Source organism: Poecilia mexicana, unplaced genomic scaffold (assembly GCF_051168715.1).
Source record: "Poecilia mexicana isolate PSO_F unplaced genomic scaffold, ASM5116871v1 scaffold_19, whole genome shotgun sequence".
NCBI classification, from domain to species: Eukaryota; Metazoa; Chordata; class Actinopteri; order Cyprinodontiformes; family Poeciliidae; genus Poecilia; species Poecilia mexicana.
This window is the reverse complement of record NW_028263388.1, coordinates 25872194-25886986: the sequence shown is the minus strand read 5'-3', so window position 1 is coordinate 25886986 and position 14793 is coordinate 25872194. Positions and strand designations below refer to the sequence as shown.

The following is a 14793-nucleotide window of genomic DNA, read 5'->3' as shown; positions in this document are numbered from 1 at the left end:
TAAACGTTGTCTTCCGACCAATCAGAGAAAGAGTGTCATAAAGTAAGTCTATGACACGGAGGCGTGTGACCAGCAGTGTTCAGAGATCAGCAGTGCAATTGGACGATATTTGAGTTATAACAGCTTCTTACCTGACAGAATTAAGTAAAACAAGTGTATCCGGGTGGAAAAGGAACGGAACCGGTAAGCGAGTTAAACCAGTTAAATAAACTAGTAACAGGCTTCAAATATTTAGTACTAACTATGTATAACTTTAGTAAGTTAATAAATCTGTAGAAGTCAAGCTAGAAACTTAAAAGCGAATTAAAACGTAATCTTCTTCAAAACGGGCTTAAATTAAAAAAAGGGGGCGGACACAGGCTATAAACGTGTTATAAAGATGTGTTGTAAATATTTAGACCTGGTATAGTTTGATTCTAAACATGGCTACTGGCTAAAATCAGACAGAGACATAATCATGTTGTCTATGGCAGACTGTATGGCAGGCCGTTTAAACATAAATTCGGTTTCATTCTATAATTCTAAAAATGCATTTTGACTAGACAAAGCTACATTTTGACTCTCTGGAATGGTAATTAATATATCTGCATTGACATTCTGACTAGTAAGAATAATAATCCAAGATATCTTCAATTACATTTTGAGAGTCAAAATTCCTGTCAAAACGTCACTGGATCTGTCATTTGATGGGACTCATATAGCCGCAATTACATATATATAGACGGTCTTTATTGTCATTCACTTGTATATTTAATGTAAATATTGAACATTCATACATATAGAACAGCTTCAACTCTTCAGGGAAGGCTGTTATCAAGCTTTAGGAGTGTTTAAAGGGATTTTTGACCATTTTTCCAGAAGTGCATTTGTGAGGTCACATACTGATATTGGATAAGAAGGCCTGACTCTCAGTCTCTGCTCTAATTAATTCCATAGGTGTTCTATAGGGTTGTGGTAAGGACTCTGTGCAGTCCAGTCAGGTTCATCCACAGCAGACTCTCCATCCATGTCTCTATGGACCTTACTTTGTGCTCCGACACACAGTATTGTTAAGGGGTCAGCTCCAAACTGTTCCCACACAGTTGGGATCATGGAAATGTCCAAAATGTCTTGGTATGTTGAAGCATTCAGAGTTCCTTTCACTGGAACTAAAGAGCCAAGCCCAGTTGCTGAAAAAACAAATAACTAGGCCAGGGGTCACCAACTCCAGTCCTCCAGGGCTACCATCCTGCAACTTTTAGATTCACCTCTGCTCCAAAATGTCTGAATTCCCTCACCAGCATTCATTCCTCTCTGCAATAGGCTGGAAACTAGCAGTTTTTTTGATCCAGGTGTTTGAGCAGAGACGCATCTAAAAGTTACAGGATGGTAGGACTGGAGGACTGGAGTTGGTGACCCCTGAACTAGGCAAACCTGGATTAAAAATATCTGGACAATAATCGTCCATCAGATTGCCAGATGGAGAAACCACGATTCGTCACTTCAGAGAATGTACCTCCACTCCTCTAGAGACCATTGGTGGCGTGTTTTACACCACTGCATACAACACTTTGTATTCCACTTCCACTTTGTGTCTAAGTTGCCGTTGTTCCCAAACACTTCCATTTTCTTAGAATACATCTGACAGTTGACTGTGAAACATTTAGGAGCGAGGAAATTTCACCTCTGGATTTGTTGGGTGGCATCCTGTCAGTTCCACACTGGAATTCACTGAGCTCCTGAGAGCGAGCCATTCTTTCACAAATGTTTGTAAAAACAGTCTGTATGCTGAGATGTTTCAGTTTATACACTTATGGCCATGGAAGTCATTGGAACATCTGAATGTGGTCATTTGGATGAGTGAGCAAATACTTTTGGCAATACAGTGGATTTTCAAATGAATTAATTAATCTTTAATTAGACAGATTTTCTATTTGAGATATCTTGAATTTACATTCTGAATAGTCAGAATGACATTACTGATATTTTCAAATAGTATTCTCCCTAGTAAAAAAAAAGGCAGACTTGCGTAGCATTTTGAAATTTCTGTAAGACAATGAAAAATAGAAACCCCCCAGCCCCTGGAATGAGTTGACAGTAGCACCTTTAGCTTTTAAAAGCCGTTTCTAAGTGGATTGTGTTGGTCAGTGAATAAGTGAACAAGCAGGAAATTCCCTTCAGATTTCTGTGGCAGTCTTCAAATTCACCAAGTTTGACATTCTCTTTCTACACCACACTCCTGAGCTCTTTATGCAGTGTAGCATTTTCTGACAATGTTGTGCAGATAGCCTAAAATTCTTCAGACATCTGTTTAGACAGCTCATCGGTAGCACAACGAGGCTTACATGCAATTCTTAATTTATATATCTAAACATAATTTTGAATAGTCATTTTTATGTTCAATATACCTTAAATTGTTATTACAGATGTGTGGCCTGTCAAATGACAAATCCAACAACATCATTTGCGATATCGTGAAAAGAATTTTGACTTGTCAAAATTGAATTGAAGAATTCAATTGAATTATTATTTTTCTAGTCAGAATGTAAAGGCAGACGTAATAAATTACCATTCCGGATAGTTAAAATAGTGCTTTGTTTAGTCAAAATGCATTTTTAGATATCTAGAATGTAATTACGAATAATCAGATGAAACCTATTTTATGTTAAAAAGGACTGCACCTCATTCCCAAGCTGTAAATGGTGCATTTTCAAAAATCTTTTTTCATTTTTTATTTGTATTGCTTTATTGAGATTTCAAAATACTGCATAAGTCTATGATGTTTTGACTCGACAGAATACTAATTCAAGACATCAGTAATGACATTCTGACAAGTCAAAATATTAATTCAAGATATCTCAAATAGAAAAGCCATCTAATTAAATATATCTCTAATTCATTTGGAGACATCTTAAAATGGATTGTGACTAGTCAAAATTATTGTCCAGATATTTTTTAATTCAGTTTTGCCTAGTTTTTATTTGCTTTCAAGATATCTGGAAATTAATTTGCACTATCTATATACCTATAAATATATTGAAGATATAGTGAATTATGGTATCTTACAAGATAGCTTTAATCAGAATTATAAGTAGTCAGAAAAAAGTGATATATCTTGAACTTACTTTATGACTGGTCATAATCTAACTGTAATAAATTGCAGATATCTTAAATTTCAATTCAATCATACATACATTCGAATTGGTCCTAGTTATCAAACAATACAGCACAGCAGTGGTCCCCAACTTTTTTCTTACCGTGGACTGGTCAAGAGTTGGACATTTTGTTCAGCATATGCAACAAGTTATGACGAAAATAAGTCATTAAATTGTTTATAATATGACATAATATGATAACTAGATAAATGTACATGGTTTGTCGTGGTTTCAAAGTGTATTTAAAGCAGGTCTAGCTGCAGCTGCAGTCAACTACAACACACGCCCGTGTAAAACTCATTAACCTACTTAACCGCTAAGTCAGGATGCCATATAACTGTTAAAAACAAAGTGCATGATGATCTACGTCATGATTCTATGTTGCTGATTAAATAAAATCAAATGGTAATGACAGCGTATGCATGTCTGAGCTAAGCGTATGACTATCTGACAACGTATGCTGATCTGACAGAACACCGGTGGATATCGGAGATGACATGTGGAAATGTTTATTATTATATGTAAATGTCATTATTATATATGTTTATTATGTTTATTCAGTTAAAATGTTAAATATGAAAAAACATAGTCACCTCCAAATCATAGTGCAGCAAATAGAGCGGCTGCTCCCGTCGTCTTTTATCCACCGCCTTTTCTTTTTATTACGTCTTTTATCTCTTAAAATGACTCCACAAACTATCACTATTGTTTCTACATCGTCATCCGTGTTTGGTTATTCTAAATTCCCATATGCTATGTTGGGGGTTTTACTGGATTATCCTCTGGAATCGGTTCGTGTGGTGTGGAGAATCGGCCGGTTGGCTGGAGACACGAACCTGTTGGACTTTTATCAGCTCTGTGGTCACAAAGGTTTGGATAATCGGCCGACAATCCTTAAATCTTGCCGTCTAAACCAGACTTAAGACTCACAAGCTCTACTCTTCTCCTCTCGACCACTGCCCAAACGACCGCAGTGAAGTTAGTTTCAAGTTGGATATTCGATATTCGAGCTCCGGGGAGTAAGCGGCGTTTAGCTCAAGGTTGATCCGATTTATGAACGCTAATGTCGGCCAGCGGTTCTCCACCGCTCCCGGCCCGAGCTCCGCGGAGTAACCGACGTTTAGCTGAAAGTTGATCCGATTTCGGAACGCTACTCTCGGCCAGCGGTTCTCTATCGCTCCCGGCCGCAGCGCCCGAAGGTTCACTTAGGGACTATCAACAAATTACTGAACCTAAAATTCCTGTCAAAGAAATATAATGTTTTCTTCAATAGCTTCCAGGTCATTTGACCTAATGACTCAAAATCACTTTGAAATAATTATAATAGTCCCTATAGATGAGGCACAGACATTTGTTTTCCATTTTAAATCATTTTCCATTTTTTAGGAATTTTTTTCATCAAAATTGAGTGTTTTTCTTCAATAGCTTCCAGGTCATGTGACCTATTGATTCAAAATCACTTTGAAATTGTTCTACTAGTCTGTATAGACGAGGCACAGTGATTTGTTTTCCATTTTAAATCATTTTCAATTTTTTATTAATTTTTTTCATCAAAATTGAGTGTTTTTCTTCAATAGCTTCCAGGTCATGTGACCTATTGACTCAAAATCACTTTGAAATAATTATAATAGTCCCTATAGATGAGGCACAGACATTTGTTTTCCATTTTTAGCCATTTTCCATTTTTTTGGAATTCTTTTCATCAAAATTGAGGGGTTTTATTCAATAGCTTCCAGGTCATGTGACCTATCGATTCAAAATCACTTTGAAATAATTATAATAGTCCTTATAGATGATGCACAGACATTTGTTTTCCATTTTGAGCCATTTTCCATTTTTTAGGAATTTTTTTCATCAAAATTGAGTGTTTTTCCTCAATAGCTTCCAGGTCATGTGACCTAATGACTCAAAATCACTTTGAAATAATTATAATAGTCCTTATAGATGATGCACAGACATTTGTTTTCCATTTTTAGCCATTTTCCATTTTTTAGGAATTTTTTTCATCAAAATTGAGTGTTTTTCTTCAATAGCTTCTAGGTCATGTGACCTATTGATTCAAAATCACTTTGAAATTGTTCTACTAGTCTGTATAGATGAGGCACAGACATTTGTTTTCCATTTTAAATAATTTTCAATTTTTTATTAATTTTTTTCATCAAAATTGAGGGTTTTTCTTCAATAGCTTCCAGGTCATGTGACCTATTGACTCAAAATCACTTTGAAATAATTATAATCGTCCCTATAGATGAGGCACAGACATTTGTTTTCCATTTTGAGCCATTTTCCATTTTTTTGTAATTTTTTTCATCAAAATTGAGTGTTTTTCTTCAATAGCTTCCAGGTCATGTGACCTAATGACTCAAAATCACTTTGAAATAATTATAATAGTCCCTATAGATGAGGCACAGACATTTGTTTTCCATTTTTAGCCATTTTCCATTTTTTTGGAATTCTTTTCATCAAAATTGAGGGGTTTTATTCAATAGCTTCCAGGTCATGTGACCTATCGATTCAAAATCACTTTGAAATAATTATAATAGTCCTTATAGATGATGCACAGACATTTGTTTTCCATTTTGAGCCATTTTCCATTTTTTAGGAATTTTTTTCATCAAAATTGAGTGTTTTTCCTCAATAGCTTCCAGGTCATGTGACCTAATGACTCAAAATCACTTTGAAATAATTATAATAGTCCTTATAGATGATGCACAGACATTTGTTTTCCATTTTTAGCCATTTTCCATTTTTTAGGAATTTTTTTCATCAAAATTGAGTGTTTTTCTTCAATAGCTTCTAGGTCATGTGACCTATTGATTCAAAATCACTTTGAAATTGTTCTACTAGTCTGTATAGATGAGGCACAGACATTTGTTTTCCATTTTAAATAATTTTCAATTTTTTATTAATTTTTTTCATCAAAATTGAGGGTTTTTCTTCAATAGCTTCCAGGTCATGTGACCTATTGACTCAAAATCACTTTGAAATAATTATAATCGTCCCTATAGATGAGGCACAGACATTTGTTTTCCATTTTGAGCCATTTTCCATTTTTTTGTAATTTTTTTCATCAAAATTGAGTGTTTTTCTTCAATAGCTTCCAGGTCATGTGACCTAATGACTCAAAATCACTTTGAAATAATTATAATAGTCCCTATAGATGAGGCACAGACATTTGTTTTCCATTTTAAATCATTTTCCATTTTTTAGGAATTTTTTTCATCAAAATTGAGTGTTTTTCCTCAATAGCTTCCAGGTCATGTGACCTAATGACTCAAAATCACTTTGAAATAATTATAATAGTCCCTTTAATTGAGGCACAGACATTTGATTTCCATTTTAAATCATTTTCCATTTTTTAGGAATTTTTTTCATCAAAATTGAGTGTTTTTCCTCAATAGCTTCCAGGTCATGTGACCTATTGATTCAAAATCACTTTGAAATTGTTCGTCTCTATAGACGAGGCACAGTGATTTGTTTTCCATTTTAAATAATTTTCAATTTTTTATTAATTTTTTTCATCAAAATTGAGTGTTTTTCTTCAATAGCTTCCAGGTCATGTGACCTATTGATTCAAAATCACTTTGAAATTGTTCTACTAGTCTGTATAGATGAGGCACAGACATTTGTTTTCCATTTTGAGCCATTTTCCATTTTTTATTAATTTTTTTCATCAAAATTGAGAGTTTTTCTTCAATAGCTTCCAGGTCATGTGACCTAATGACTCAAAATCATTTGGAAATAATTATAATAGTCCCTATAGATGAGGCACAGACATTGTTTTCCATTTTGAGCCATTTTCAATTTTTTTGTAATTTTTTTCATCAAAATTGAGTGTTTTTCTTCAATAGCTTCCAGGTCATGTGACCTATTGATTCAAAATCACTTTGAAATTGTTCTACTAGTCTGTATAGATGAGGCACAGACATTTGTTTTCCATTTTGAGCCATTTTCCATTTTTTATTAATTTTTTTCATCAAAATTGAGTGTTTTTCTTCAATAGCTTCCAGGTCATGTGACCTATTGATTCAAAATCACTTTGAAATTGTTCTACTAGTCTGTATAGATGAGGTACAGACATTTATATTCGATTTTAGTCCTTTTTATAATTTGTAGGTATTTTTATATTAGCTTCTATGTCATCAGTCAATCCAATTTTATTTGTACAGCACATTTGAGCAGCAAGGCATTTCAAAGTGCTTTATATAATAAAAACATGAAAACACAGAGTCATGCAACATAGAATCAACAATCAAAACATTACATTAAGTTAAGAGCTGTCATTAAATTCGTAATTGATTACGTTTCAAATACAGCTCTAAACAGGTGGGTTTTTAGTCGAGATTTAAAGGCTCTCAGTGTTTCAGCTGTTTTACAGTTTTCTGGAAGCTTGTTCCAAATGTGTGGTGCATAGAAACTGAATGCTGCTTCTCCTCGTTTGGTTCTGGTTCTGGATGCAGAGCAGAACCAGAACCAGAAGACCTGAGGGGTCTGGAAGGTTGATAAAACAGCAGATCTTTAATGTATTGTGGTACTAAACCTTTCAGTGATTTATAAACTAACAACAGTATTTTTCTATTCTATTCTATGAGCTACAGGGAGTCAGTGTAGGGACTTTAAAACTGGTGTTATGTGATCTATGTTCCTGGTTTTAGTGAGAACCCAAGCAGGAGTTCTCACTAAACTTTCACCCAATTACTCTAAATCAGTGTAAATTTGTTTTAGTAGACTGGAACAATGAGGTACGCTCATTTTTAATTCATTTTGACCCATTTTATTTTTTTTAGGCAATTTTATATTTAAAAAATATATTTCCTATTTTCTCTTCACCTCCGTAGGCTGCCACCTTATCATGATGAAAGTGTTTGAGTGTTGAAGTGACTCTAGGAGTTATGCTGTCAGGGGTTTCATACCCCTTTATAGGGTCACCCAATGCTAGAGGTGATGAACCAGACAAAGAGCAGCCCAAAGACCCTTTATGAAGAGCACAATCAATGGATACAGTGTCCCCTCACCTGGACGCAGGTCACCAGGGCTCCACCCTGGAGCCGGGCCTGGAGTTGGTTCTCCGTGGCAGCATCTGGTGCCAAAACACATGGAGTCTGGCCAGGCTCACCCCACAGTGGGTTCACCTTCCCATGGGCTCACCACATGTGGGCCAAAAGGGCTGGGTGCAATGTGGGATGTTAGAAGGCCGAGGGAGGGGACCTTGGCCATCTGACCCTGGGCGATAGACTTTTCATGGGCATCACCTCTCTGGTGGGAGCCTGAGCTGGTGTGTGAGGTTGAGAAGTTCTAACTAGAAATAGTCTCATCTCATCGCATGACCCGAGATGAGAGCCATGCGCTAATTAATGGAACATTTATAAACAATCTGATATGTAGTGAGAAAATGTAATGTTTCAGTTGTTGGCTGTGTTTCTATGACTTTGTATTTTTGTGTTTTTATGGTGTAAAGCTCTTTGAAATTCCTTGTTGTTGAAATGTGATATATAAATAAAATTTGATTAGATTTTTGGATTTGGGTGTTTTCTGTCCGAGGCCACGTTCTGCACAACCGGGGTTCTGAAGGGATCCATTTTGGTGGCCTTGGGATCACACCTCTGCTTTTGGCAGATGATTTGGCCCTACTGGCTTCATCAGGTCATGATCTACAGCTTTACTGGAGCAGTATGCAGATGAGTGTGAAGCGGCCGGGAGGAGGATCAGTACCTCCAGATCCAAGGCCATGGTCTTGAGCTGGAAAAGGGTAGAGCGCCTTATTTGGGTCAGGGAAGATTGTCCTGACCCAAGTGGAGGAGTTTAAGCATCTTAGGATCTTGTTCACTGTTGGAGTTCATTCATTTCTGTCTCTGTTCACCACCCATGTACGTTAACCAGTTTCAGGACCCGACCAGAACCACTCATCATAAATTACCTTGAGAAATAATGAGATTTGGTTATATATAAAAACAAACTTTAATGCTAAAAGATGATCCAATTCCACAAGCCATACTTATCCAAATGGAACATCATGCTTCTTATGTTACATTCACCGTCCAGCGTTGGGCTAAGTGAGGCAAAGATTGTAGCAAGTTTAGCTTTTTATTCATCTCTGCAATCTGTACTCTCCCTAAGCTGTACTCTAATCAGTTTCAGTCTGTTTACATGTCAGCAGTCACATATAAACATGGTTATGTATGCTGCAGCGTGTTAAGAGGGTAAAAGAGATGGAGGAAAATACAGAATCCATAACATCAAGAATGAGGGCAAAATGGACAGGAGATCAATAGACGGATTGGTGCAGTAAAGTGGGCGCTGTACCAGTCTGTCGTGGTGAAGAGAGCTGGATCGAAAAGCAAAGGTCTCGATTTGCCAGTCGATCTATGTCTCTACCTTCTATGGCATAGGCTTAAAGGTCTTGACTGAAACTAACGGCCAAAATTAGTTTTTTCCATAAGGTGTCTGGGCCTCCCTTAGTGATAGGATGAGAAGCTCAGTCATCCAGGAGGGACTGAGAGTAGAGCTGCTGAATTTTCACTTCGAGAGGAGCCAGCTGAGGTGGGTCAGGCATCAGATTAGGATGCTTCCTTGACGCCTCCCTAGTGAGGTCTTTTGGGCACGTCCCACCAGGAGGAGGCCCACAGGAAAACCCAGGACACGCTGGAGGGACGATGTTTCTCCAGCGTGGACGAGCGTTCCAGCTCCTCCAGGGATTCCCCTGGAGGAGCTGGAACAAGTGGCTGGGGAGACGGAAGTCTGGGCCTCTGCTGACCCCGCAACCTGACTGCAGACAAGGGGAAGATGATTGATTGATTTTTCTTCAATAGCTTATGGGTCATAAGACCCATAAGTTAATTGGGTCTTATTAACTCAAAATCAATGTGAAATTATTCTACTAGACAGGATAGGTGGTGCAAACTCATTTTTATTCCATTTAGCCCTTTTTATTCCTTTTCAGTCGGTCACATGAAATTTAAGATATTAAACACCAATCATATTTTTTAATTTGTAAATTTAAATGATGTAAAAAATAGATAAAGATCTAAAATGGGGAAAAATGAGGGTGCCTAATCTCTAATGATTAGTACAACAATTTCAAAGTAGTTTTGAATCAATAGAACACATGTCTTGGAAGCTATTGCAAAAACATACTAAATTTTGACAAATGAAATTGCTAAAACATAAAAAAAATGTTAAAATAGGAAACAAATGACTGTGCCTCATCTATACAGGATAAAAGAACAATTTCACACTGGTTCTGGGTCAATAGGTCACAATACCTGGAAGCTATTGAATTAAAATACTAAATATTGACAAAACAAATTGCTAAAAAAAAAAAAAAATGTTAAAATCTATATACAGACTAGCAGAACAATTTCAAAGTGATTTTGAGTCATTAGGTCACATGACCTGGAAGCTATTGAAGAAAACCCCTCAATTTTGATGAAAAAAATTCTTTAAAACTTGAAAATTATTTAAAATGGAAAACAAATCACTGTGCCTCATCTATACAGACTAGTAGAACAATTTCAAAGTGATTTTGAGTCAATAGGTCACATGACCTGGAAGCTATTGAAGAAAAACACTCAATTTTGATGAAAAATATTACAAAAAAATGGAAAATGGCTCAAAATGGAAAACAAATGTCTGTGCCTCATCTATAAGGACTATTATAATTATTTCAAAGTGATTTTGAGTCATTAGGTCACATGACCTAGAAGCTATTGAAGAAAAACACTCAATTTTGATGAAAAAAATTCCTAAGAAATGGAAAATGGCTCAAAATGGAAAATAAATGTCTGTGCCTCATCTATAAGGACTATTATAATTATTTCAAAGTGATTTTGTGTCATTAGGTCACATGACCTGGAAGCTATTGAGGAAAAACCCTCAATTTTGATGAAATAAATTACAAAAAAATGGAAAATGGCTCAAAATGGAAAACAAATGTCTGTGCCTCATCTATAGGGACTATTATAATTATTTCAAAGTGATTTTGAGTCAATAGGTCACATGACCTGGAAGCTATTGAAGAAAAACACTCAATTTTGATGAAAAAAATTCTTTAAAAATTGAAAATTATTTAAAATGGAAAACAAATCACTGTGCCTCATCTATAAGGACTATTAGAATTATTTCAAAGTGATTTTGAGTCGTTAGGTCACATGACCTGGAAGCTATTGAAGAAAAACACTTAAATTTGATGAAATAAAATCAATAAAAAATGGAAAATGGCTAAAAATGGAAATCAAATGTCTGTGCCTCATCTATAAGGACTATTAGAATTATTTCAAAGTGATTTTGAGTCGTTAGGTCACATGACCTGGCAGCTATTGAATAATTACCCTCAATTTTGATGAAAAAAATTAATAAAAAATTGAACATTATTTAAAATGGAAAACAAATGTCTGTGCCTCATCTATACAGACTAGTAGAACAATTTCAAAGTGATTTTGAATCAATAGGTCACATGACCTGGAAGCTATTGAAGAAAAACACTCAATTTTGATGAAGAAAATTAATAAAAAATTTAAAATTATTTAAAATGGAAAACAAATGACTGTGCCTCATCTAAAGAGACTAGTAGAATTATTTCAAAGAGATTTTGAATCAATAGGTCACATGACCTGGAAGCTATTGAAGAAAAACACTTAATTTTGATGAAAAAAAATCAATAAAAAATGGAAAATGGCTAAAAATGGAAATCAAATGTCTGTGCCTCATCTAAAGAGACTAGTATAATCATTTCAAAGTGATTTTGAGTCATTAGGTCAAATGACCTGGAAGCTATTGAAGAAAACATTATATTATTTAATACTAAAATTATTGAAAATATTGTATATGACTTTAAAATTTTATAGATGCTATTTTGGCTCATGTAAAAGCATGAATTAGCACTGACAATTAGTTAGTTGGTTTCAATTCAAGGCATTTATTAACGTTTCTTTGACAGGAATGTTTGGTTCGGTAATTTGTTGATAGTCCCTAAGTGAACCTTCGGGCGCTGCGGCCGGGAGCGGTGGAGAACCGCTGGCCGACAGTAGCGTTCATAAATCGGATCAACCTTGAGCTAAACGCCGCTTACTCCGCGGAGCTCGAATATCGAATATCCAACTTGAAACTAACTTCACTGCGGTGCCCAACCGCTCTCTGACTCTGGTCGCTATGGTAACGTTTATATATCCCTTCAAGATAAGATACAGATGCGCCACAAAAACGAACATTTTACTTTCGTGAAAATTTTAACTCACGATAATGACTAATGGGAGCCCTGAGCTTGTTTCTCTGAAACGAGACGGTCCCACCTGGGAATGATGAGAGACAATAACACCCGAAATGTTGCTTATATCCACAGCCTGCTTGGTCTCTATGTGGCGAAGCAGTTTGAAGCTTCATTGCCTCATTAGCAGCCGGTCGCCGCATGTTACACAGAGCGGCTTGTAATGTGGGACTCACCTACCGGTCCGGGATAAATCCATCCTCCTGTCTCTTCTCTGGGCCTTTTCCCCTTTGCAAAGAAACTTTCCAAAGACATCTGATCTGTTTCTTACTCATTTTGCTGCTTGTGGGCTCAGTGTTGGCGCGCAAGTAACTGAGAGAATCCGGTTAAAGGATTTTCAAAATAAATGATCCTCCAGACTCAAATAATACATAAAACGGAAATATTTAATTATTTCTTGCGTGGCCCGGTACCAATTGGTCCACGGACCGGTACCAATTGGTCCACGGACCGGTACCGGTCCACGGACCGGGGGTTGGGGACCACTGCAGTACAGGGTTTCCCCAAGAAAACTTGTTAAGCCCGGTGGTGGGGCACTGAAGCGGTCGACCGAGCAGAGCAAATGCAGTGGATTTAAACTTGATTCTTACCTTGATGAATTCTACAAAGACACCCTCATCCTCAGAGGAGGTTGATATAAATATCCTTATAGGTGAGCCAATATGAGTGATCCAGGCCGAGGTGAACTTCAGAGATCAAACGCGCGCGAAGCGGCCGCGGTCTGTTCAATGCATCAACTGTTAAAAACTATAAAAACTATGAACCCATCTTTATTATTATCAAAAAATTATTTTTTTTTCTTTTTAATAAAAACAAAAGCACACAATGCTTAGCCTGGCGGGGGGACACGTAAAGCATGGCAACCTGCCAGGCCTATAATAAGCTGGGGGAAACCCTGCAGTATGCTCATTTAAAGTAGTTTAAAAAGTTTCTGTCTAAATAGATCCAGCAGATTGCATCAAGTCAATGACTTTCACCATTCACCCCAACTTTCACGAGCACGTAGCAACAATTGCTTCAGTCGTGTCTGAGTCGTGTCTTAGGAAAGATAGCAGTATAGATAGGACATAAAACAGGTGGCAGGTTTAACAGATTTTTGTCTTGGTCCCTGAATGCAGCACTTTTAACTCTCTTTTTCAGATCATGCTGTGCATTTGGGTGTGCATGTTGTATCTCTCCACTCTCATTCACCGAAGCTGCACCATTGGTGGCAAATGTCACTCAGATGAATCCCGCTGGCGGCTGGACCCTGAAGTGGATATGAACATTGTGAGTGTACCTTACATATTTCTTAGCCTCAGGTGGTACTGTGCTTCCTTTTTACTGCAAGGGAGCAGGAAGTGCATCTTGAGTTTCCCTCTACAGACTCTTCTCATGAAAACAGGAAGCTTGGAGCAACTGGATTTAATAACTTCATATACATGACCTGATGGAGTTTTTTCACAATAACTTACATAATAGCTGCTCTGAAGTATGAGTTTTTTCTATAAAAAATTTAACTTCAACCTGGTAACAGGATTTTTTTAATGTGCTCAGTCTGTTTATTTGGTAAGAATTGATTTCCAACATTCACCATGGGCAAGACTTTGGACAGTTCTAAGACTAAAGAGCTGTCCAAAGATATCAGGGACAAAACTGTTGACCTACAACCCCTGGCAAAAAGTATGGAATCACCAGTGTTGGATGAGCAGTCATTCAGACATTTCATGCTGTAAAACAAACTCGGATCAAAAACATGATACAATATTAAGGTCATTCCAAAGTGCAACTTGTTGGCTTTCAGGAACACTCAAAGAAATGAAGAGAAAACATTGTGGAAGTCAGTGAATGATACTTTTATTGACCAAACACAGGGAAATAAATATGGAATCACTCAATTCTGAGGAAAAAAGTATGGAATCATGAAAAACACATAAACAAAAGACCATTCAAAATACATCACTAGTATTTAGTTGCACCATCTTTGGCTTTTATAACAGCTTTTAGTCTCTGAGGCATGGACTTGATGAGGGACAAACAGTATTTGGTGCCTACTCTCTTTGATAGCAGTTGCCAGATCAGCTTTGCAGGTTGGAGCCTTCTTGTGGAACATTTTTTTCAATCTCCACCACAGGTTTTCTATTGGGTTGAGATCTGGACTATTTGCAGGCCATGACATCGACTGAATGTGTCTTTCTTCAAGGAATGCCTTCACTGTTTTTGCCCTATGGCACGATGCATTGTCATCTTGGAAAATTATTTCATCATCTCCAAACATCTGTTCAATTGAAGGGATGAGAAAACTGTCCAAAATGTCAATGTAAACTTGTGCATTGATAGAAGAATTAACCACAGTCATCTCCCCAGTGCCTTTGCCTGACATGCAGCCCCATATCATCAAGGACTGTGGAAATTTGG

General features: G+C 36.7%; 1 protein-coding gene across 1 annotated transcript in view; it reads left to right on the top strand.

Annotated features, from left to right (window-relative positions):
- Nucleotides 1-35: 35 nt before the first annotated feature.
- Nucleotides 36-14793, top strand: part of lipf (lipase F, gastric type) — a 38900-nt gene continuing 24142 nt past the window's right edge. The window contains exons 1-2 of the mRNA XM_088016464.1: nt 36-183; nt 13537-13665. Of these exons, the coding sequence (XP_087872590.1) occupies nt 13540-13665 (126 nt within the window). The 5' untranslated portion in view covers nt 36-183; nt 13537-13539. The remainder of the gene's footprint in view (nt 184-13536; nt 13666-14793) is intronic.